The sequence below is a fragment of the Cololabis saira genome, chromosome 8, assembly GCF_033807715.1.
Source record: "Cololabis saira isolate AMF1-May2022 chromosome 8, fColSai1.1, whole genome shotgun sequence".
Lineage (NCBI taxonomy): Eukaryota > Metazoa > Chordata > Actinopteri > Beloniformes > Belonidae > Cololabis > Cololabis saira.
In genome coordinates this window covers 31,972,988-31,999,835 of record NC_084594.1, presented here as the reverse complement: position 1 = coordinate 31,999,835, position 26,848 = coordinate 31,972,988, and the positions used below count along the sequence as shown (strand labels likewise).

At 40.7% G+C, this 26,848-nt stretch overlaps 1 protein-coding gene across 6 annotated transcripts in view; it reads left to right on the top strand.

The window, feature by feature from the left end:
- Nucleotides 1-26,848, top strand: part of LOC133448855 (plexin-A1-like) — a 207,303-nt gene that overhangs the window by 96,037 nt on the left and 84,418 nt on the right. For all 6 annotated transcript variants that reach the window (XM_061727782.1, XM_061727778.1, XM_061727781.1 and 3 more), the window contains exon 4: nucleotides 13,647-13,787. In XM_061727782.1, the coding sequence (XP_061583766.1) occupies nucleotides 13,647-13,787 (141 nt within the window). The remainder of the gene's footprint in view (nucleotides 1-13,646; nucleotides 13,788-26,848) is intronic.

The window sequence follows — 26,848 nt, the reverse complement described above, 5'->3', positions numbered from 1 at the left end:
CACACAGATGTATGAATGGACAGAGCCAAACACATTCCTCACATTCTCCTGACCAGCGTGTGTTCACTGCGGAACCGCACTGGCAGCCTCTATGTTGGCAGCCGTGTGTGCTGGTGTCCTTTCACAAGGAGGTGGAGCGAGATTGAAATCGGCAAGTTCTCAACATTTGAAACAGAGAGCTGATGAAGTTTTTGGACACACCAGTCTTTGTGTTGAATCCCACTGGCATGCCTGGCATTGAACCCGTGCCAAGGAATGTGTGGAATTGAAGTATCTGTAAATATTTGCTCTTCTGTTTTTGTCCTTCTCTTGTTAAAGTGACGATTTCTAGTTTTGCTAGTGAGTGACGGTTATATAATTAATAATCAACACCACTTTGGACTTCACTCTAAAGATAACCTGTACTATAGGAAATGCTGATTTATCTGATTCTTATAAGTAAAAAGAAAGGGAAGTATAGGTACTAAGCAATGACATGTTACATTTTACACATCCTTTAAACAGAGAGGACTAGGCTGAAAACATGTAATGCATGACATCTTTTCTTTATGTCTCCCAAATTATTTCAAAACACAGGATTAAATAGTGTTTAATTTTGGTTTGAATGCCTGTGCACATAGCATTATTGATAAACATCTTTGTCTACCCCCAGCATTTGCACCTTGTCACACACATACTGGCTCACACATAAATGGTAGTGTTTAAGCAAGGTCCAGCTAAAGCTGTGTGTGTTTTTCTTTCTGTCTCTAGTGTGGTTGACCTCAGCAGTTCAGTCTCTCTCATCCTCCAGCTGCAGAATTCTCATTTCCCTTTTGGATTTTGCTTTGTAATCCATCGTCTCTCTCAAACCCCTAATATCGACAGATGAGGAGGAGCATCTTTTCCTTTTTTGTGAATTTGTTTCGAACCTTGAATTTGGTGGGTAACAGCCCAGATCCTTCGCTGGGGACCATTACCAGACACTGGTAGGGCAGAATGATCTGGAAAGGTGGAAAATGAATTGAAAAGAGAATAGAATATACAATGGAGGGACATATAAAACTCCAAAGAGAAGATGAATGCTGAATGAACAACACAGAGTAAGCAGTTGAGGGAAGGAATCGCTGAAAGAGTGTAGAAGAGGCAATAAGCCACACTTCTTCACTTCTTACTTGTGTTCTGGGCGTGGCAGTTTTTTTCCCAGTCCTCCCTGTTCTCAGTTCTTCAGTTTTAGAGGTGGATTCCCGGCAGCATGCCTGAACCCAAGCCAGGGACTTTACTCTGGATTCTCCCTGAACATGAGTGAGAAATCTGGCCATGAAGGTGGGTGGCCTCACCTGGGGAAGAGGAGGTGAGGAGCTTAAGGATGGCGAGGAGAGGAAAATCCTTGTTTTTTTCCTGGTGCATTGCTAGGTCAGGCAGGCTTTGGTTTCAGACTGACCCTGATGTTGTCTTTTCTTGGGTGGAGATGCTGAATGAGTGGATTTTACTAAAAGGATATGAAACGGCAGTATTACACGCTGCGTACATATGTATATGTGCAGTTTAATGCTGCTGTTATACATTTCTTTGTTTTTTATTTATATATATATATATATATATATATAAAAATACATTAAAACATGCTTGAGTATTTTGAGATTGAAATAGTTATGATCCTTCTCTCATCGAGTCTGACCATGTAAAAGACTCGTCCATCAGGATGTCCCAGCAGAAGGCAATACAGTCAGAGTTCTGCCTCACAGATAAACACAAATACGCTCCAGCCGTGTTGAGGCAGCAGGAGCCCCTCCAGACCTGCAAACTATATGCCACATCACCATTAAGTCACAAATATATCTGATATTTTGTATTTTTTGTCTCAAACCTAAGATTGTTTTGTAGTTCCTCTTTCACACTGTCTTATTATGTTTTCACACACACACACACAGTTTCACCTTTCTTTGACTTCCCCATAGTTCCATGCAGTGACTGTTTTGAGGTTGCTATGCCAACATCTTCTCAGCTCCCCCTTGACATTATGAAGTGTGTTGTGGATGAAACACAGCTGGTGTGAGTGTGCAGGGTAGTCTCTTCACACAGTAACATATTCTCTTAACACACTTGATACACATAGACACAGAGACGCAAAGTACTTGGAGAGGCAGTAGCTGATAGTATGGTGGGTCCAAATTGGACCAGTAATGCCAGGAATGTAGCGCCCCCTCTCCTCTACATATACCAGGAGCACACATGCTCTCGTAGCACTATCGGTGAGCCAAACTTCTGACTCTTTGGACTTCTGACCCTTTTTACACTTTGAGAGAGGTTTGGTTATGGATGATGCAGCTAAGGAAGGATATTATGAGGATTTCTTTCTCTCTCTCTCTCTTTTAATACTGTTGTTAATTCTGATGGTACTCTGCAACTTTTTTTAAAGCTTACCATAAGCTAGTTATAGCTAGTTGTATTTCTCAAAACACTGGGACAGAAACCTTGTGAGCAGCACTACTAAAGCATACAGAGGCTTCTTATCTTGCAACTTATTTGGCAAAGTATGAAGTACCGTTCAGTTTTTTATGTTTTCAATGCCTTTACCTCTGATCTGCATGGACCATGATGCTCACTGAGTCACCAAGAGATTATGAAAATGTAAAGGAAATGGTCAGTGAACACATCATACACTGGCAGCCTCTCACAAAAAAAAAAAAATTGACAAATAATTCTGGTGATGGTAATGAGTAGTGATGCACCGAAATGAAAATTTGTGGCCGAAACCGAATTAATAATAAACACTTGGCCGAATACCGAACAATGGTTCTTCGCAGTTTTTCATTTATTTTGCCAATTTTTTCAGCATTGCATAAATCAAATAAATGTGCAGTGAAATACCCGTCAGTCACAATTTGTCTTACTGTACTTATTGTATTTTTTCCTAATTTCTCATTTTCTCATCCTTTTTAATTTTCTCCCGTTCAGATCCAGTTAATCGGGTCGCGGTGGGGATTCCCCACATCCAAGTAATAATCTGACATGCTGACATGTTTGCTGCATTTAACACCGCTCGCCCCTCACTCCACGCTGTTCGCTGTTTGATTGCGTCATCTAAACATGCCGTTATTAATTGTTCGTTTTTTTCCCCACTTATTCCACCGAACACCGAAAGTGTTTTTTTGCTATTTTCGGCCGAACAATTTCGGTTACCGAACATTCGGTGCATCACTAGTAATGAGGAGCCCCACAGTAGGCATCACATATCCTTGCCGCCCTAGTGTGTAATGCAACAATGCTTTTTTCAGAAAAAAATAAATCTTTTGATGCTTTCAAAGTTAGACTCTAGATGGACTTGCTTTGATAAAGCAATACAATACAGTTACTATACAGTGTTATACATGTATCTGTTGGTTTTTTTGTCTCCTTAGTCTCTGACACACAACCAATTTTTGAAAGCATTTTAATGTATTTACATGACTGTTGGAGTGGGTGGGCACCTCAAAGACTTCATCTATGACTTAGTTGGAGAAAGTAAACACACAAGTGATCTGGCATCTTTGTCATCATTAATGGACAGCTTCAGTTAATTAATATTGCGCACAGCTTTTTATAGCTTTTGTAATTGAGCTAAATGATCGTCCAGTAGTGACTAGTTCCGAATTTGTATCAATTTATCAGCTATTCTTCATGTCCATCTCTAGTCTCCATATCACCTCCTCTCACTTCATTATAATAATCAGAAAGATCCCTGAAATGAATTGTCAATAGATCAATAAATATTTTAAAGCTCTTTTCACATAAGGATTTCTTTTCTTTTTTTCTTTTTTTTGATAAAATGTTGCAGTTGCACTGCTGCTAAAGTTCCCTAACTTTGCTTTCTTTGCTTGCTTGTGTTTGTGTGTCAAAGAGGCAAATGATGATGAGCATTTTCGTCTGTATATCTTTAGACAAACACAAAACCAAGATGCACCAAGAAAAGCTCTAAAATGCAACAGTGCTCACTGCCTTCACCCATTAAGCATAAACACAAGACCAACCACAACTGTAAATCACTCCAAACCACACTATAAAAACTCACTTTAAACACCATCGGCATTCCTCAATTTTTATAACTGCCAGACTTGTGTGCGCGCGTTCTCTCTACCCTCAAAATCGCTCATTTAAGCCACCAAGCTCCCTTTTGTTACCAAGAACTTTACTGTTAATTTGAAACATCTTCCCTGTCAACAGCTGACAATGTGTTTTCATTGGTTTCTGGTATTTTGTGCCTTCTGCACATTTTCATTCTGTGTCAAATCGTTTTTTTTTTTCTTTTTTGACATGAGTGTGTGTGTGTGTGTGTGTGTGTGTGTGTGTGTGTGTGTGTGTGTGTGTGTGTGTGTGTGTGTGTGTGTGTGTGTGTGTGTGTGTGTGTGTGTGTGTGTGTGTGTGTGTGTGTGTGTGAACAATCTTGCAGCTGCTCTTTTGCTTGTATTTTGGAAAGACACATGAGGGAGATATTGTTGAGAGAAAGTGACAAAGTGGAGAAGAAGAGTGTCAAAACAAAAAGAGGATGGTGAAAGCAAATTAAAGTGGAGAGCATGGTATTTTCTGGGTAAACTGAAACAAAATGAACAGACGGGGCAAAGGAGAAAGAAGGGTGCTGAGGGGAAGAGAGCGTTTGTGTCTGAGTGGTTTGGCACACATTACTGTGAAGTATGGTTTTGGCTCGACTCTTATTAGCGTCTTGTTACATCTATTACTAACATCTCTACGCACGCATCCACAATCAGACATTTTTAAGTGACAGCACAGTCAAAACAGACCCACATCTAAACCACCATAGGATTTCACTGCTGTGATTCAGGTTGTTCCCAAGAAAGGTGGAAATCACTCATATGCCCCCATCCCACCCTTTCTCTTTCTCTCTCCTCCTAAAAATGTTATTAGAAGCACCAGTGGCCATGTAATCACTTTGGCTCTCCCACAGGAAGACACACACGCGCACACACCTGCCCTGGTAATTACAGCTGAAAATGAGGTCCCATTTGCTGTAATCCCAGTGAATGGCTGATCTAGTCAGTAAATGGTGGGTCAAGTCAGGCTGCATAGTTTCACATCAAAAGTAGAAGTGTGTGTGTTTTAAGTTCTTATGCTCCTCAAGATTTTAAGCAATGCCTTAGTAATGTGGCTGATGTTGATTAACTGCACACAGTTGCTGACTTGTATTTCCCACATGTGAATACTTAACACGCTGATTGTCCTGACTGCCTTCCATACTTTTAGCACACGCACTTTGTTTTTACGAAGACAGCCTCCTCTACTCCTGCTCACACATGATGCAAGCGCTCTCCTCCCTACTCTACACAATGACATATGCTCTGATATGCGCTTGCATCAGCCTCCATCTCATTGCATTAAGCTCTCTTCCAGATCTTTGTTTAGTTTCTCACCTTCCTGTGCCTGATAAGGCTGGCAGCAAGCAGCTTGTTAGTAAACCTTTCTTTTTTCCCCCTCAGTGACTGGCTTTGCAGTCATGCTGAGATGGCTGTGTCACTATGGGAATCATGTGATTAGTTGATATTCTTATATGTACACACCCATACACCCATTAAATCTGGTCTTTTGATGCGTTCATGTGCTGTCTTTAACATGGATATCCTTTTAGCGTACTTTGATGTAAATGTGTAATATTGTTTCGGATGAGATACCCCATAAGAGATTTGTGTCGCGCCTCTGTGTAAGACGGGCCTTTTCTCATTTGAATAGTGACACTAAAAAGGTATTCAGTTGGAAAGCTCTATCTTCGAGCCTCATCTTATTGTATATGATAATGTTGTGGTGCAATTTCTTCCCGTTTGCAGGATAGCTGATAAAATCAGTCACACTAAAGCACCTCTCTTGACGACGCGCTTTTCACACTTCACAGCCAGGTTTGTGTGTGTAACTTCATGCTGATGATTGAGTTAGTGTGATTTACTGATGGTTGGAAGATGAAATGCTGCCACTGTGCCTTGTCTAGCAACTTGCTACAAGCATTTATCTGACGACTGCTTGCTAAAGGCATTTAATTCTGTGGGAGAAAGGAGAGAGGCAGGAAAAGATACAGAGAGCAGATGAAATTGTAGTGGGAGTGTGTGAGAGAGAGGGAGATAAATGCACTGGCAGAGAGGGTCAGAAGGCGCGGGACGAGACTGAGGAAAAGAGCAATGACGAGGTCTTAATTTCAGCAAGAACAAGGATTAAAAGGCCTTAACAGTGATGAATAGGTTTAATTTGCTTTTAATGCAGCTGCTTTTCTTTCAGCTTGTTTACACTATGCCGAATGCATGCATGTGCAGGGGGAGAATTATACCACATGTAGCTCAGGTCTTTTGTTCCTTTTCCTTCCTCTTTGTCTTCCTCATCTTTTTCCACAGCCTGTTGCGCATTTCTGTATTTGTGACTGTGTGCATGTGTGTTAGTATGTGACCTTTTGTGAGTGCTGTTTGATGAAAGGCCACAGACTCACATGAATAATTATTGTGTAGACATGTGGATGAATACCAAAGCCAGTCAATAGGAGCTGGCATCGCAAGTAACCTGATATGAAAGGACAGAGTGGATAACTCAGCCACACGTTTTAGCCCATTGATAAAGGCTTCATGAAAGCCTCAAGGTCTGCGATGGAGCATGTCAGGTGCAGCAAGGTCCATAAAAATCAGTGTTCTGTTGTAGATTGACGTGTGGATGATATTACAATATTAGAATTTTGACTCAATCTCAGTTGTTCAATAGATAATTATGATGTTATGAAACAAACTTCTCAGTACATGTTGTTTTAACACACCAGTAAAGAACAAACATTAGAAGAGCTGAAGTGAAATGATACACCAACAACGCTCTTTTTTTTTTAAATGTCTTTAGTTCATGTTTGCATTTTCTCTCCGTCCCAGACCTTAATGTCCTAAGACCTGGAGCTATTTCTTTTTTTGTTTCTTTGGGCCACTGTTAAGAAATTAAACATTATGCTATAGACAACAAAACGTGATCTGCACATATGTGTAGGCCATGTCTTAGGAGGTTAAAATAAACTAGCTGTAATGTTTTGATAACACACTGACTTGCTTTGCACTGTTTATGCTTGTATATATGTGTTTGAGGGCATGCCTCCTCCATCATTGTCACCACTGCTCTTTGTCTGTCATGGCTCGCTTGAAGGAATGGCTGCTTGGTATCTGACTGTCTGACCCACATATGGTTGAGGTTTATTCTAAGTTTTTGTGTGTGTGTGCGTGTGTGTGCGTGTGTGTGTGTGTGTGTGTGTGTGTGTGTGTGTGTGTGTGTGTGTGTGTGTGTGTGTGTGTGTGTGTGTGTGTGTGTGTGTGTGTGTGTGTGTGTGTGTGTGTGTGTGTGTGTGTGTGTGTGTGTGTGTGTGTGTGTGTTTGGGGGGAGATTTGTCCTGTAGAAGCATCAGGGCAATCAGTCACTCATGTGTGATGGTCCATCTGCTCCCAGCCTCTAACTGTGCAGCTAAACAGACACTTAAACACACACCCTACACACACCGTGACGGAGGTGCAGCTAAACATACATTCGCCCAGTGGTCTGTCAGCTGTCCTTTCAGAGTTTGACTTTTTATAGAATCCCGCAACATAATGCTGGGAATTCTTGCGCATATTGTTATTTAATAATGTTAGTTCGGCATAAGCAGTTGTCAGGAATATCAGAGGAGTTCACAAAAACTAAGGATAGCCATTTCAATTTACAATACTAATTAAAATAGGTATGAATTGTTAGATGCTGATTGATTTGATCACCCGATTAGTCAAGATTACCTTAGATCCTTTGTGAAACTCATGTTGGTGCCTCCAGTTCTACGATGGACATGATGCAACCTTGTCTGATTTAATTATATCCCAAAAGACTGCTTAGTAGACTTATGAAATGCTAGCCTTACCTTGCAGAGTTTACAGCGCACTTCATTAATTCATTCATTCCCACACAGAACTCTCAGATGGCTATGGTGCCCTTTTGGTTTTGTAGTTTCTTTTATTTGTATAACATTAACATCCAAACCCACAAAGCAACATACAGTCTGAGCAAAGTCTGACAGTTAAGGTTTATGGGGGAACAGTCTTGTTTTACTTTTCCCCATAAATTTAAAATATGAAATTCCCTCTCTGGGATTCATGCATTACTCAACATCACTCAGGTCCAATAACAAGAAAACGGTGTATCTGATATTTTTTAATATCATTCAAGGCTGTTCAAGAGCAGCAGAAAAATGTTTTCATGTATTTCTCAGCTCCACTCTTGTGAAACTTATAATGCAGAACAGAGACAGTGGTGTCAGCTCTTCAAGTGCCAGTGGTAAAGATAAAAAACTGATAAAACAAAAAAAAGGACCCAAGAGGTTTTTTACAATATGTTGCATAACATACCCAGTGTTATGCAGTCAGGCTGATGTGATTTAACTTTATTAATTTAATCATATTAGTGATAACATGACAACAACGAGCCAATAACATAAAAGTTGAGTGGACTGAGGAACACCAGTCAGCTGAGTGTATTATCTCTTGTCCAGGACTTTAACCTCTTCAAGACTTCCTCCCTTCATCCAGTGACTCCCTTTCTTCTGGTCATCAGCAACTTGCTGGTTTCTTTTATTTCCTGTTGATCTGGAGGGGGCCCTGCTCAGTTCCACACTTCAACTTGGCCGACTAAACATACACATGCACATACAATTGGGGGTTCCCCTCGCATCAAAGGTAGGAATGCAGTACATGCTGCCATTATGCATGGTTGCACTTATGTCAAGTTGACCCCCATTTTAAAAGTGGTGTATGTTTCTATATGTGTATGCGCTCTTATGTGCTATTAGTGAGCCACATATGCCTTGTGTTCAAGCACAGCTTTGAAATGTCAAAGTCATTAACTTACCTCTTGGCCATAGCTGGATTCTTGCGCCCCTCAGAAACACTTGGAGCATTCACTTCCATTCCATGTGGTTCCAATCCATACTTGCAGGGCACTTTATCTAGTTCTTTACCTCCTCCTCTTTTCCAATTTACCGTCCACTCTCTCATTTAAATTTACAACTTCAAGCAAGAGTTTGATTCAGGAAGTGGCCTTCAGAATAAAATATGTACTCCTGCTCTTCCAGACATTTTACATGCTTTATACTACCCACCCCACTCTGCTTCTTGTTTTTGCTTCTTTCTTTCGTTTAGTTTCTCTTTCATCCTGTAATATGCTGGCACTTTAAGATATCTGAAATTTACACAAGTCCTATCAGTTGTAACTTGCAGCTATGACAGGCATCATTTTCTTTGACGTGCCACCGTCTTATCTCCCAAGTTTCACCTTCATACCGCCAGCCTTCCTATCACCAGCCAGCTATCCAGTGTTTCTATCAGAGCTAACCAGACTTGCATGACACAGGTAAAAATACAGCACTGGGGGCTTTTGGATGGATCCTCCGGTTTAAGAAGATGCTGATGCTTGTTGTACTGATGGAAACTTTCTGAGCATGGTGAATGTATGATGTCTTATTTGTCTACAGTCATATTTTGTTATGCAGAAATGATAAACAGTTTGGGAATATCAGTAAAGAGACAAGGATTGTAATAGTTGGCAACGTTGGGAGGAGTTGGGAATGTGTTGCAGTTGGATCTGTTTTAATTGTTTTTTTTCTCATTCAATGGCTGTTGAGCTGTTTAGAAATCGCTTGTTCTCAGCACTGTTGGGATACTGTTCTCTAGAGAATGCTACTGCAGTAGAAACATGTTTCTTTCCACTTTTTCCATGAGCTGACAAGTATTAGCATTCCTGTCAGGAATAACAATTTTGTGTCATGGAAGGTACTTTTGATGAAACATCAGAGTGTAGTCTTGAAATGTTATGTTTGTTCCTGCTGTAATTTATGTATCTCTGTTTTTTTTCTTGTTACATGTTCCTCTTCATTCTCACCCCCCTTACTTTTCACAGTGCTTCTAATGTGTTGAAAGTCTGTTAATGTTGTAATATACATTTAAACTACAGAATATGGGTAATGCCTCTCCAGAAAACACAGCCCTATTCTCTGAATCTATCCATCAAGCACTTAGTTGAATGCTAAGCAGTACCGAGGGAATGATAAAAAAGCAGCAGCTTCTACCACGATTGCTAACTGTTGCTTTGATTTCACTGAGCTGTGCACTCACATAGAGGTAAACAAAAAGCAATGAATTTATGAAGCAAATGGGATTTTGCATATTGAGACACAGCAGGAGCTTTTAGGTGTATGTTTAAAAGAAAAAAGACACAATTAAGCACCTGTATGCAAGCTGGCAAGTCAACACATGATTCTACAAACATATTTGGAAGCTGTTAACTGTTTTAGTAATTTTAAAACTCCAAATTAGCTTTATTAGATTGTACCCAGCATTCCTAGGCCCAGTGGCTCAGTTTGATTTAATTAGACAATCTTTCACTGTTTCACCATCAGTTACTCCATCTTCTCTATCCATCTGTTCAGGTCTTACATCCCTTTTTTTGTCTTCTACCTGGTTTTTCAAGCCATCTTTGGGATAAACATGGACAGAAACAAAGCCAAAAGGGTTCAATTGGGCTCCCCATTCTCAAAGTGTTATTGAAATCTGTAATGGGCAAAGTCAAATAAAGAAAGGGAGAAGAGACCATTTTTGTCATTTGGGGGAATTTTCAGACTTGAAAAGGCACAGACTGACAAGCAGATGGATACAAACAGAAGATTGGAAGGCCAACAGACTGACTTTTATCGTCTGGAACATCTAATGTTGGTCTGTGCAAGAGCAATCCAGGCTTGGACTGGTCATTATCTGGGGAACTGGAAATGTCTCATGTTCGTCGGAGAGAAAGAAAACAGTGCTAGGGGCCCTCAGAACAAAAGCTGTCCTTTCACTCCTGTGTGTGCCAGCACCGTTTTGCCTTATTTTCCATTGTGGAAGGAAAACACACACAAAAAAATAAATAAATTAAAATACATGAAAATAAAAATACCGCCATGTGTGTTGATGCATTTATACATACTGTATAGATCCAAATCACCAATGTATAAAATATATCCTTTCTTTAAGGACCCATTATCTAGATAATAACATCTAGATTCCCTCTCATATACGGTGCTTTTTCACAGCCTTATGAGAGATTTCACCCTATCTTTTGATCTCTCTGTTCCTCTTTCCCCCTCTTTCTGCCATATGTGTGTGTGTGTGCGCACACACACACACACACACACACACACACACACACACACACACACACACAAAGTGAGCGATGATGGGGTTGTTGTCCCTGGTTTCTTTTGGTGGGATTGTAAATAAATTATTCTGTCACCATGTCACTGTGTGCATGTACATATCAAAGTACATAATACTGGCATGCATATCTGTTTTGAACCCATTTTTGTGCGTGCTTGCGTGCGTGCGTGTATGTGTGTGTGTGTGTGTGTTCCAGCTAGTCATCGCCTGCTGTCCTTCCCTTGTCAGTTTGGGCTGATAGCAGTGCAAGTCTACAAAGATCACTAATGGAGAGCCCACCCCGTTGTGCCGCCCTTTTCATTTGCTGCTGAGATGACTTTGGCTCACAGTCATTTCAGCTAGCCGGTGTCCTATCTCCTATCCACGCCATTGCATTCCATACCTGAACAGATTATTTGCAGAAGCTCAAAAACAACATTTGAGCATGTAGGTGCCATTCGTATTTCACAAATACTTGAATGGATAAATAGTCATGTTGCATTAGTTTATCACATTTTCAGCCAAACTCACACGAATAGTAGTAGCTCACTGTTATTGCTAGTATTCTTGTCCTGGACCATATACAGGAAAAAAATTCTTCTGGTAAACACTCCTTTTTTGTTATCATTTCCTTTTTAAGCTGTTTTCCTTCCAGGTGCTGAACAAAAACGCTCTGTTTCATATTTGTGATGACACTGTTACCCAGTGCTGTTGCTCTCTAAGAATGTATCTCTGTAATAACGTCTGTGCTCAAAATGCCATATTCATTTCTGCTATTAACACAGCCTTTCAGTTAAACCATTTACACCAGGGCTGTACGATTTTGGAAAATAATCTAATTGCTTTAAATGGTAACACATTTGTAAGGAACATTCATTTGTGGTATGAAAAGCATGTGAATTGTGTCCATGAAAAATTTGCCAAATCTTCTCTGCCAATGCCAACCAGCCTATTTTGCTGTTGCTATGACTCTTGTTTTGGGCCTCTGGGACCCCCAGTTGCAACCTGTCAGCATGGGCCCTGCTACCGTGGTCAGGTGTCTGCTCCAATAATCAGCATGCCACATTTGTGTGATCTTGATGGGACCTGTGCCAAAGCTCATTCAAGCTGGTGTTCTGTGAAACCAAGATTGTTTGGAGTGATCCCTCGTACCATCTCCAAACTGAAGTTCAATTTCCATATAACAGGCCACGAAGTGGGAATCCCAAGAAGACCATTTCCTCACCCTGGTTTCAGTAACAAGTGCACTGGAACATGAACATGTGGAGGAACATTATGTTCAGCGATGAGTCCAGATTCCGTCTACAGCAGTTGGATCGTAGGATCAAAGTGTGGAGAAGACGCAGAGAGCGTGATGCTGATTGCTGCACCGATAGAGTAACATCTTTTGGTGGAAGTAGTGTGATGGTGTGGGGCGGCATCTTCCTCACTTGAATAAGGTGACACGTCATCACGTTGGAGGCGATCCCAATGATAATAGGTATCAAGATGAGATTCTGAAACCAGTGGCCATCCCATATCTCCTTTCACATGCCGTTTGAGATTCTGCTCGTATGAAGTGACACTCTAAACATTGTGGGCAGTGAGCCCTTTCTTTGGCTTTTTGGCTTGTCTGGCACACTCATGCTTGACATTTAGGTTGTACGTGGCTCTGTTTTTTTTTTTTTGTTTGCTTGGTTTTTTTTGTGCTCGAACAAGTTTTACTCCAAGAAGTAGCAACGTTAGCATAGCATGCTATGCACACCTGATGTTCCGTGCATCTTTTTGTAAAACCCAAATAATCCCACAGTGTGGATGTGCTGTTCCTCTCGACTCATCTGATCCAGTTTCTGACTGTTCCGTCTAGTCAGAGACCATTGCGCAACAGATCAAAGCGCAGCATGAAAAGTTGAAGCAGTCGAGTGCTCCGCTCTCAGGACTCTGGCACTCTCAGGGCACATGACAGCCTTGTAATTGCTCAGGTTGTGATTACAAAATCGCATGTCATGGTAATGAGATATTACCGCAAATGCGATTAATTTTTCAGACCTAATTTACATGCATCAATAACGTCAATTCTTCCAACCCTTTTCCAAACTTAGATTTATTATTTTATTTTCCTCATGCTACATACCTCTGCAACATGTTACAGCTTAAGACAATCCTGCTCATTTTAATTATTCCAGCATGGAGGCTAAATTGGAATAAGGATATTACAACATGATACATTTTATTTGTATCTTGTGCAGAATTGGGAAAATGAAAGATTTATGTGATGAATGGGAAAAGCACAAACCATTTTTAACTTGTTAACTTGCTTCCAGGTGTTCCCACTTTAAGAATTCATGTAGCTTCATATCACAGTTGTCCACAGTTGTTTTTGTTTTTTTCTTCATTTGTATTCAATATTTTGAAGTGCATTTTATAAAAATGTGTGTGCAAGTAGAGTATTTTACTGCACATCTAAATATGAATTTCCTGTGTGTTTTTCTGTAGATACTGGTGAACTCTGTGAGCCCCAACCGTCCAGCAGTGCTCTATGAGAAAGTGACTGTAAGTGAAGGTGGAAGTCCTTTACTGAGAGACATGCTGTTCAGTCCGAACCTGCAGCACATCTACACCATTACGGACCGACAGGTGAGTTTATTATGAGAAGGGAAACCGTGAATTGTCTTCATATCCTGAATGCCTTGCTACATCATTTACTGCAGGTGAATGAAGTGCACACATGATTTTTTTTGTTTTTGTTTAAACAATACATTTTGAACTGTCAGCTTCTCCACAGCAGTCAAGATCCAAATTCTGCCCAGGGGACTTTACTGCTGTTATTTATGCATATCTTAACCATAGATCATTCACTAAACATGATATTTTCTCTGCAATTAATTGCACATATCCACAGGATCCACACATTTCTGCTGTAGCTCTTCACTCATAATCAAGATGTTACACACACACAGGGATTGCTATAGGTCATGTGTGTGTGTGTTCATATGGTCATTACCAGTGCTACCGCTGGTGAAGGCTGTTCTACTTTGATAGTGAAATGCAGGAAGGGAAGGGGTGGGGGTGTGGGCAGGTTGAGGAGAGCATGTCACATCTCTGTTGGTCCCCAGGCACAGCTGCTCCTCATTTTTTTTCTCTCATTAGTGTGGTGCATGTAGGAAGCAGAGACGAAGGGGAGAAACTAGAAAGAAAACGGGGTTAAAGATGATGTAAGCATGCTTGTATTCAGCATGTCTAAACTGGTGGTTTCATTAAAAAGCACGACATGTGTCTCAGGTCTGTTTGGCGAAAGTGTTTGAGGCATTGAGTTAGTAGTCTGGTGAACCGGAAACCTGCAGTAATTGTGCTAGTTTTATTTACTAAATGGCTAGGGCTTGGTAGTAAGGCTGTTTAATATAATCATTTGAGATACATTTTTTTTATCTGACAATCTTTTTTTTAAAAATCCAATTAATCTCACAATGTGTATGTGCCGGTCCTCTTCTCGACTAAGGTTTCATATAATCCAGCTTCTAACTGTTCCGTCTACCCAGAGGCCATTGCACCACAGATTAAAGCGCAGGATGAAAAGTTGATGCTCTTCTCACTTTTACGTCAAGTCACATGACAACACTATCATCGCCCATGTTGCGATTACAAAATCACGTTTTATGATATTGTGGTATTATTACAAATGCGATTAATTGTCCATCTACTTGGTAGGCCGTTTTTAACATAGGCGTTTATGATATAATTTCTCAGTTTCTGCATTGAACTGCCAAGACTGAATATACATCAGCAGATGATGCTCTTATTTTCAAGGAAGCAAGTTTTATTTTAAAATTGGAATACTAGGAAATAATTGGTTAAAGGATTAGAAAACAGCAGTCTAAATCAAATTTAATGCTATTCTCCCATGCAACATACTTTTAAAGCTAGGTTTTCTTATTTGCTTTTGTCCCGCTTCCTGTCACACATTAACAGTGTCTTTCTGGATATAATGACTCAGTAATTTGTCACTGCCGAGGAAAACATGTCCATGGTTTGCACAGTTTCTTAGTGATAGAGGCCAGTTGGATGATGGGTGGCTATACAAATCTACCATACTATGAACTGTTGCCCTCTGCTAAAAATTAGACGCCGCTGTTTGGAGTTTGAGTGATCTGCAATGCTGAACGGATGCTTAACTCCATAAATAAACCACAGTGTGGCTCTAGTATATTTCCAGGTATTTCTGTGCAGTTTAAATTAGCAGTAGCTTGTATTAGTGCTTCAACTCCTTCTCAGAGCGTTCCCTTATTGAGTGTGTTGCAGGTCGTGAGATGCCAACAGTAATGCATAGTTACATGGTGCTACACAGTCGTATGACATATCTTTCAATGTGGTTCACTTGTAGCGAAAAGCCACAGGTTACCAGGAGATGATTTGCTTACATACCAAAACACACATTTGCTAGAGGCACAAGGTTTTTGGTAACTTTGAATAGCACGCACGCACGCACGCACGCACGCACGCACGCACGCACGCACGCACGCACGCACGCACGCACGCACGCACGCACGCACGCACGCACGCACGCACGCACGCACGCACGCACGCACGCACGCACGCACGCACGCACGCACGCACGCACGCACGCACGCACGCACGCACGCACGCACGCACGCACGCACGCACGCACGCACGCACGCACGCACGCACGCACGCACGCACGCACGCACGCACGTACTACATTACTTATAGACTCGAGTGCAAAATAAGAACTTAAGATCGAGCGCCCATGCTTGATTCACACGGACCTGCACATCATTTCACACTTGGAGATGGTCTCTTTCTTTCTCTTTCCTCACACATATATACCCCAATTCATCTCACTGTGTGTTTGATCCGTATTAATGGCTAGCAGGTTTTGGGTTAAGCAGAATGGGGGGTCTACAGTTGCCAGACCTCCAGGCTAAACCCCCCTTCCAGCGCTAATGACTCGAGGGGGCAATTCCCTTCTCCGGACCCCCCTCCTGCCCTCATCTTTATCCTCTGACCTCCATCTATCCCATAGTGTCCTCCATCCCTACTTTTTTAAATCCTCACTTCAGCTGTTACACACACACACATACACTCCCACTTCTATCTAAGTCCAAATTGAGCCCTCCCCTCTCCAGTGCCTTCTGCTGATCCCATTCCCAAATTTTTAATGATGTCTCAGTATCGCTGCCATGCGCACACACACACACACACACACACACACACACACACACACACACACACACACACACACAGTGCCTAAACGGGCCAGACAGGAAGAATTGTAAAAATTGGGGGGTAGGGGAGCTGTTGGTAGGCTGCTGGTTTCGAGTCACAGATGATATGAAAAGGTGCGCACACAACTGGCTGATTTACATGAGGTTTGCAATCATATTCTCATATTCATGAAACAAATGTGCACACTCTTGTATTTATTCTAAGAGAAGGGGTGTGTATGTTTGGGTGCACATGAGTGGCTGCTTGTCAGGTTTCCTCACACAAGCCAAGCACATTAAGGTGGCTGTGGACATATGTGCTGATGCGTAGCTCATGTCAAATGCTCGCCACACACACACACACACAGGCCCAGGATGAAAGTTAGAGTTGGTGGGCAAGACCCAGTGATTTATGACTCGTTTGGCTCCAGCTAAATTCATCACTGTCATTATTATCAATGGATGTTATAACGGCAGGAGAGGACAGCCCGCTGTGTGTGTGTTTGATGAGACTGTACGCTATTACAGGGAGTGTAGATTGGTTTATTCTTGACTACAGTCTACTCATTTGTCTGTTGCTTATCACATCTGCATATTTGACTTTGTGTTTGTATGAGCAAACAGATTAGGGTTGCTCCTGCTGTTATTTTTAAAAATCTCAGCATCAGGCATCAGTGATCTTTTCTCTGGCTTTTAAACTGACAGACTTTTTTTCCCCCCTTTTCCGGTTCAGAGATGTCATTGTTGAGCTTCTGACTTGCTGGAGTTCTTTTATATTTTTGCAAGAAGATTCGTTGAGTTATTTCAATCATCGAGTCATTAAGTCTTTCTAGCAAGTCCCATGCAAAACTCACTGTGTGAAATCATCTCATGATGTCTTGACTCAGCTAAGATTTTTCATCGTTAAATCATTTTATCTTGTGTTTCGTAGTCAAAAGGTTGAAAGCTGTTACTGCATCTGATGCTGCAGCTGCTATCCTTTCTGTGTGTGTACACGAACTCGGCCTCAATGTCATACGCACGGCCGCATGCGTCCTTGTATCTTTGATGACAGCCATGGCATATGATAGTGTTCTAGTGTGTGGTCCTGGCTAATTGCTGGAAGCATGAATATTTATTTCTGGTGTGGGTAGGCAGCTTTTATTTTAGAGCAAGACAGATCATCTTGGAAAGAGGAAAAAGAACTTGATACGTTGAAGGAGAATTATGTTTTATGTGTATGTATGAGACACCCTTTGTTCATGTGTTACGGGTCTTACAATGTGCTTGTGTGTCTGTGAGCAGTTTGCAGACAACCCATGTGCTTGCAAAGTGATTCATCTTGCACACATTTATAAGCATTTACACTTCCACACACTTAGCATTCAGATGTATTTGTTAACATATATTTGCATTTGTGTGTGTAAGTATGGGGTTGTGTGTTGGCGAATACCATTGTCTGTCTCTCCATTCAGTATGTGAAAGAGATTTTTTTTTCCCCCCCACCGCATTTCACCAAGATCATCATCCCTCCAAGGAAGCTGTAGTCATGCACATGGATTTGCACACACGCACACACACACAGTTCATGTGCCATTTACAAGCTGTTGGTTTGAGTCCCAAGAATAGTAGACAATAGTCTGCTTTGTGATGTTGGGTCTCTGAACATGGCCTCATCAAGTCATAATTTACCCAAAGGGTTTCACTGGACATCAGTCTGTGTTTGTGTGTTGATCTGCTTACATTCATGTATTACTGGTTCACTGCCGATCATGAAGGGATTAACAAATTAGCAAGGACTGATGTCAACATACTTCATAAGCAGCAATTCAGTTAACTATATGCAGCCAATCGATCAGTTCCAACTATCTCAGAGATTAATTTTTCACAATTAATTAAACTCTGGCTGTCTGAGGAACTGCTGATGGTACGATCTAATCCTAATCTATTATTATATGTTAATATTTCTTTGCGTTTGTTCCTGAAGAAAAGCTCATTAAAAACACAACTACTTTATATATATTTATAAGAAGCCCACCGTGTGTAAAGCCTCCATGAGTGCTCATGTCTCCTATAACCACCCCACCACCACCAGCACACACACGTGCACACACACAGTTTGAGCAAGGAGATGGTCATTGTTATGTAAATGTTAATAGACCTAGTGTATTGAGCCGAAGACAAGAGATGTGACTAGAAAGGAGGGCTGATGGCATCGGGAGGGTTATAGCCATGTAGATATATGGCACTCAATTACAAGGTATTAAACCATTACAGCACTTTCCTTGGCACAAGAGCGAGGACATACAGTTTATGAATGACAACAAAGCTAGTCATACACTGTTAGACACACGTATGTGGGTGTCTGTATTTAAACACGACTAGTTGTAAATTTTCTTCCCACAGTGTGTGTAATGTCAGGTGGGTACTTTTACATAATCATTATTTGAGAGAATACAAGCTCAGCAAAACAGGATGTAAGACATTTGTAGTTGCGGTTTCCATTACCCCTAGTTTTGCGCAAAACCTAAATATCGCAAAGAGAAACCTGTAATGGAACCTGTAATTTAATAAAACTGCCAAATATCACAAAAAAAAAACTTTTTACACTTTCCCAAGGCAGGTTTTCCAGACACTTCTATAACTCAGTTTATTGCAAAAGTGTATTAGAAACGCCTTTTGTGTTTGTGACGTAGCGGGTCAATCTTAAGTCATCGAAATCTAGTTTCCAGCTGTTTTTGGCCTCATTAATATGATCTATTAGTGTTATAACACCACTTAATCATTATGCATTTCACAAAGCTTTACCTCTGATTAATTATTTTAAATGATCATCCGCTGCCTTCATCCTCTGACTATTTTTGCAGCAGTTGTAGCGGCAAATCGCAATCGTTTGTCTTAAGACTAAAGATGTTTTTGTCCATCTTATTCAAAATTATCTTTTTCGTTCTCAGATTTTCTTTCTCATTTTCAGATTTTTCTGTCATTGTTTTGAAGAGAGTTCTCACAGGACAAGTTACGGAGGGAAAACACTCGAGAGTTACCGCCATAGAATAGGAAAAACACTGTTCAATGGAAACTCCCGCAGCGGTACCTTTATCGAGATTTGCTTTTGTTTTGTGAAAAAGTGTAATGGAAATGCAACTAGTATCTGGATCTAACTGGTTGGCAATCTGGTTCAAACACACACACATTTTATTGAAAAATAAAGACCACCTCATTTTGGCTACTTTCCCAGGTAACTGAGTATGGAGAGTCTGAGTAACAGAATATGTTGGCTCAACTCAATCAAATACTTGTACAGTTTCTGTCGGGTTTTCACATTTTTTTTTCTCATAATTTGTGTTTGTGCACTTCATCACAAAAAAATCCTCAAGATACTTGTGCAAGATGGTATCGGTCTTAATGGAAGTCTAGCTGTCACTAGATATCTGTCTTTCTCTCATCGTTCTCTGTTTAACTCTACTGTGTTTTTCCCAGAGGATGGTGTGATATGGCAGACTGATGCACTTAGAAAAGGGGGTGAGATGGATAGGGAGGTTAATGGTTTCTTTCTTCCCCTACCCCTCTTTCTTAGTCACTGTGAACTGGCTTTACAGTCATTCCCCCTGTTCCTCAGTGTTGATTGGAGTGGGAGTGGGAGTATGTGGCTAGCAGTTGGTTATTGAATAATGCCAGCCAGGCGTGGCTTGGTCCACGAAGTTCCAAGTGGCAAACTGAACTTTGTCCAGTTCCTTAACCAGATGCCATGCTAAGCAGATCACTGAGGTGTCGCTCGTGCATACGAGCACAGAAGTTGTTTTGAATGTGAATGAAATATTATTTCCGATTCATACACAAGATGCCCCACTAGCCCTTCTGTCTATAAAGTAGAACATCATTTTATGCAAAATTAGTTCCTTCAAGCTATTAACTGTGAAAAACAAGAAACATTCATTTTAGACAGAATAATCTAAATGTGCATAGCCTAACTGTCTTATGTTTTATAGCATCTAGCCTGACGACTGAGGGTCAAAGCCACTTGTTCCATGTTTTTTTTTGTAATATTTAGAAATATAGATAAAATGTTAAAATCATTCAACCTAGGCTTTGTTTTTTTTTTTTGCTTTAAAATTCTTAGCTGACTCCCACATTGACTCTTCTCTCTGATCCTCAATCACGCGCAGTCTCTCTTTCAAAGGCGTCTTGTGACTGTATTTTACTTTCATAAGTTAAACATATTTTTTAAGTAATGTGATTAAACATTATCTTATATTGGAATAATTATGCCTGCTATGTGCAGTCTCTCTTCAGTTTTTATCCTAGTGAAATGTAATATAAGACATGTCTGTAAAATGAATACCACAAAACCCTGAAAACCCCTGTTTCAAGGGGTTTCCAGCTCAGGAGCCACAAAGTCAGGGCTCCATCAGACACATTCCTCAAGTAAATGACTGTGTTTTCCCCCCAGTGATTTTGCATAGTTCTCTATGCAGGACAAACCCTGAGTGTTGAAGCTGGAAATACAGTTTTGCAGTTTCTTTTTGGCAGTTAAAAGCGGGAAGCTTAAAAGATCTGATTCATTAGCTTTATAGAAAAATGTAGGATCCAATATTGCTGGAGCCTGATGAAAACTAGAGTCAGGAAAGTAATTTACTGCTGTCATTTAGCAGACACTTTTATCCAAAGCGACTTACATCTGAGAGAACAACACAAGCAAGAAATCACACAGGAGGCTCCAGCTGGATCAGTGCTGGTCAGACTGCTGTGAGTCCAGTTGGACACAGGTGCTGCCATGGTAATGCTAGGGTTTTTTTGTGTTCCCTTCCCACTCAACACAACAGTCTCTGTATACAAGGAAACTACATCTTAAAAGTCACCATCATAACATCATCTTGGCATAAGTGCATGCAGCTTTCTCAGTGGTGAGTCATGCAAAGAGCTGGGCAAATCTTCTAACTCAATCTGATGACCAGAAAGGTTACTAGATGCAGAAGTGCTCCTTAAAGAGCTGAGTCTTTAGCTTGCTCTTAAAAGTAGGTACAGACGCTGCAGATCGGACAGTTTGGTAGGTCGTTCCACCATCGGGGAACAATGGAGGAGAAGAGTCTGGCTAATGATTTCACACCACGTTGTGGTGGAAGCACCAGGCGTCTTTCACTGGCTGAGTATAGCTGTCGAGAGGGAGTGTAGCTCTGATGAAGGAGTGAAGGTAGGCAGGAGCTGGTAATTGTTTGGTAAGCCAGAAGTGAACTTGATGCGCGCTGCAACTGGAAGTCGGTGCAGAGATTAGCAGCAGAGTGACATGAGCTCTCTCGTGTTGGTTGAAGACCAGACATGCTGCTGCATTCTGGAAAGTCTGTTTAACACATGAACCATAGTTGTATGTATTGGCATTTGACATAGCATTTATACAGGAGGTCAGCACTTGATGTCATGTTTTAGATATTTCCCAGTTTTAACACACCTTATTTTAATTAATGGTCATCATCAGTTAATCAACGTCTGCACAGATCTGTTAATGGCACAGCCTTGTCTGTCAGGGTGTGCTGAAGCAGGGAAACATCTAAAATATGCTTTCGAGCACCAACTAACTGCACCCCTGCATATATAGACATATAGTAATAACCAAAATATTGGTCATATTTAAAATGAGACAGTTTTCTTATTTATCTTTAGCTCTTTTAAGGCCTCAGTGAGTTTGAAAGTCATCTTATAAGGGTGAAGTTTCACACATGATTCGTATTCTTTAGTTTTTAACCAGCCCCATTCAGTCAACACTCAGGTATAGCAGACTGGCCTCTGGCACACCAAATGCTATAAGAACAAATAAAGAAATGAAACATTTGTCTTTTTTTTGTAATCCTCCTTTTACTTTCTTTGGCTTCACTGCCTTGGTACATGGTGGTGGCTCACTTGGCACTGCTAATGGAAATGCCAGCTGTGTGACTCCTCACTTCTCACCAAGTCCATTTACTAAAGTGACAGAGTCATTTACCAGGCAGACGGCCTCTCCCATCTTCACTTAATTAGAAGACCCCTAGGCCTGTCTACCTTAGCCAGCCACATTTACCTCTTTCTCACTCTTTTTCTCTTTCTAGACTTTTCTTGTTGTTCCAATTCTTTGTTTTCTTCAGTTTTTTTTTTCAATCTCTGTCTCATCCTTTATCTCTGTCTTAGTTTTCATCTTTGCTCTCTTATTCCACTTCTGGGGGACAGGGTATAATGAAGAAATGGCTTCAGACAGGCTGAGCGCATATTGACCTATTGTTGGAGATTAGCTACTTCTGCAGGAGTTAATGAGAATGTCCATGTGATGAAGATGGTGACAAAGAGGAATGAGATTCCACATCTTTATTTTTAAAGTTGTTTTTCTTACTTTTTATTCACTTCTTTTGTAGCTGCCACCTCTTATTTTAGATGTACCATTGTACTAGGTGTTGCACTTAAAAAGCTATTCTTTTTTGTCTTACTTTAAACACCAATGTAGATGAGGGAGAAAAAAATATAATCATAATAGTAAACATTATAAAATACAGGAAGATGTTTTGTTGTGTTATCTTGTTTGAATTGATGCTCAAGGCTTCATTTTCAAAGATTTGCTCAACAGTTTCCAAAGGCTTTTTATGTTGAAGGTGCTTGTATAATGTGTGCTATGGTGCACAAACACATAAACATCTCTTTCATCTCCTGCATAATGGTTTTGTGGGCACAATGAGTATTTATCTTCTCTGTATATGCTGTGTCATCGTGGTTTCCTTAGAGAATGGGAATAACAGTCGTCTTCTTTATTGGCTTTGAAATCACACTGTGCACACAAACACACAAATGAAAAGTAAGTTATTTGATATGTCAGATATGTAATGTTATCTGTTTTTGTTTTCAGCATTTTAGAAGAGAGGAGATAATGGAGCAGATAAATAAAAAGTTAAATAAAATAACAAAGATGAAATGTAGGTAAAACACAAAAGAAGAGAGATAACCATGGTGATGTTGGCAGGAAGCCCAGTAGGCTCAAATACTGGGAGGAAAGAGATGTGTAGAGATTACAACTATTCACATAAAAACTAATTTCATAATGACACATACATTTGCATTTTGATTTTTTTTTGCTGAGTCCAAGACACATGGTGATATAGAGCCCTTTTATTATTTTGCATTTGGCCCTTTATGAAGCCTTTCCATGTAGATGCTCTGCAGCATCTCCTTCCTTGTCAATGCCAAACTCTGCCCGTCTTTATTGTTCCTGGTTTATCTTCCGTCAGCCAACACATCAAGCTTACCCTAGCCTGCAATTGATCTGCTAAGCCCCTTACAATTCAGTCAATGCACACATGCTTTGATTTGACCTCCACACACACAAACACACACACACACACACTTGGTCCAACAGGCACTAGATGAACTATCTCACTGACAAGTAAACCCTGAGCAGAGCAATTCTGTTATACAACAATGAAGTTGAAGTGTAGCACGTGGAAGATGGGAAGAGAAAACCATAACAACAAATGGTGTCTAGTTTTGTCTTGACGCTGGTTTTGTCATCTTGGAGCATTTAGTGCGCAGGTGGGTAGGTATTGTTGGTATTGCTCACATCTCTCTCACCAGGACAAGTTACAAGCTGATTGATGGTTATTGTAATAATCAATGTGCGGTCAACTTCACCTCACTGAGAAGTCACAAAAGAACAATGACAGCTGATGTCCTACTCAGCCCTTTTATTCAAAAACTAATGGTTAATAATTTAACCAAATATGCCAAGATGGCAAAATGTCAAACATTAAAATTTAGCAAATATGTCAGATTTTCTTTTGACATGGGGTCATTTAGAGCTAATAATATGGAGAGGGGAACATTTGATTGTTTTATTTTTATTATTTTCCAGTCTTGAGAGCATAAATTTGGGTGTTAAGGTGTGGAAAAACTGATATAACACAACTTTATTGCTGTTGCATACGACCAACTATCTGTGACAACTCGGTTATTGCATCACAGACCCAGGTCAGATTAGAATTACCCAGCTTCCCTATCTTTATCTCCACCTAACTTTACATCTCACTTTACCTGCACGTTAGAAGTGAGTAGTGCAAAACTATAAAACTGGTTTAAAAAAGAAAAAGCCAGACAAACACTCCACCCCCTTTAAAAGCAGCTGCTATGAACAGATGTCTGAAGATATGGTCGAAAATGGTACTTTGGTGTTGTACCTCTGTGGTATTTTAAACATGTAAGACATGCGTGGAAGTCTGGATATTTAAGAAATGTTCTTTTTCATATGCAAGCACTTTTCCTAAACATATCTGTGACAAGTTGACGATGTATGGGGTAGTCTTTTTTCATTCTATGTCTTAAAAATAGAATTTTCTCCCCTGCTGGCCTTGAATGCAGCATTTAAGTGTGCAATGCAGGAAGCTCAGGTGACATCTTTACATCATTGAAACTGAACAGTGATGTCTTCCTAGTGGACAGCAAGACAGCATTACCTTCTCTGTAAAAAATATCCACTGGATCCCCTCGTTCTCCTTCTATAGACTCCCCCTCTGTTTGAATGTTGAAAATGGCAGATCTTTTTATGTCTTTAGATTTTACAACCAATGAAAAGCTGCGCTGAAAGCTTTACAGTTCCTCTGGGCTTTGGGGGTAGCGTTACAAAGCCTGTTAGCTGGACGTTTAAAGGCAGGTGATGGTGCTCTGTAAAAACAGATTGGAGAGGAAAGGTGGAAAGTTTATAACAGAAAGGAGATGTCATGGCACTGGGATGTGGTCAGGGTAGAGAGTTGACAGTAGCGGAAGAAGAAGCAACAAAGGAGAGCTGACTTACAGCAGTGCATGCTATTGTAAATAAGGAGATGGCAAGAGAGCAGAGATGGTGGGCTTGTTTTATAAGGTCATTTAAAGGAGTAATGTGGCGCACTGTGTGGAATTGGCTTTCATTAAAAGAGCTATTGAGAGAGACAGGAAGGGGAGAGAGAGAGGGTGTGTGTGTGTGTGTGTGTGCATGTTTGTGGTTAGGCAGTACTCCTAATACACAAGCAACCACACTTTTTTTTTTATCTGTTTGCAGATAACACTTTCCCATCTTCAAGTACTTTATATCCCAACTGGGAAAAATCAGCCATGAAAGACCCCCCTACCACATTAACAGCTTTGTGACACCACCACTCAGTAGCACAAAAAGTGTCTTCACCCTGTATGAGCTCATGGACAACTGTGAACTACAGTTCATATCTATCTTTGCACAATTCAGAAATAAGATTATCCCAACTCAACAAGGTTTTATAATTTTAGCTTGATTTATGTGCACTATTGTCTTTAATCACAGTCGTAATGATTTATAATGAATGAGGAATGAGTTGGCATCTGTAATGATACCAGGACCTTGCTCTGTCCATTTTCCATTTTTATAGTCGTTGAATCATAAAGTCTTTCTTTGTGTAATATCCCATCAGTCTCATCCATATATCTATCATCTGTTCTTTAATTCACGCTCCTTTCCTCCTGAGTCCTCCTTGTATTATAAAAGATACCCAACACCTTATCCCAACCTTCCTTCGACATTCCTTTTTAGATGAGATCGAGGCTTGCGTTGTTTTTGACAGCAACATAGCCGGCTTCTGCCACCATATATACTCAGCACGACGTCCTTGACATTTCGCTCTGCATCTGTCTTCAGTTACACTTTTCCTCCATTTCTTCATCCAGCCTGTACTTCCTGTAGATGACCCCCCCCCCCCCCCCCCCTTACTAATTTGCATTTGTCTTTCCCTCTGGGCTTGAAGCCAGCGTAAAAGCTACTGTAGTGAGTTCTATATTGGCTTTCGACCAGAGGGGCAACTGCTTATTTCAGACTATAACGTAAATGAATGAGATGCTCAGGGAAGGATGATGATTGTGGGCAAGCAGAGGGAGGATAAGTTGGAAAAGAACTGAGCAGATATATTAAAAACAAAGGAAATGGGGGAAAAACACTGAAAACCATTTGATGACAAAGGATCTTGGAGCAGAAATGAGTTTTATATTGACCTCATGTGTTGCTCTTAATTTTCAAGGAGTGGTTCCACCCTGGGTTTATCAACTCAGAACTGCATTCCTTTGTCCACCTGGCTTCCAGCTCCATCTCCTCCATATGTTTTCCTTTTTCCCACACCATATATCCCTCTGTCTCCCTCCTACCCCTCCCTCATAAAAAACATCACTCTTGTCCTCACCTTGATAAGACTTAAAAAAAAAAAAAAATCCATGATGTAAAAGTAATGCCTTGGGGTGTAGGTTAAATGCCGTTACTCTGATCGGCTGGCTCTCTTTCTCCTGTTTGATTTAAAAGTAGCCTGCAGTGCCACTTAATACATGCACTCTTACACACAAATGACCACACTCGCAGCATAAAACGGGAATCGTACGACCACTTAGCCTTATGCTGGTCACTGAAGGAAAATTGAATGTGGTGCTGACATTTGCAACACGTGTGCCGATTCAAACACACTTGTCTTGCTATGCAATGGTTGTGTGCACATATGC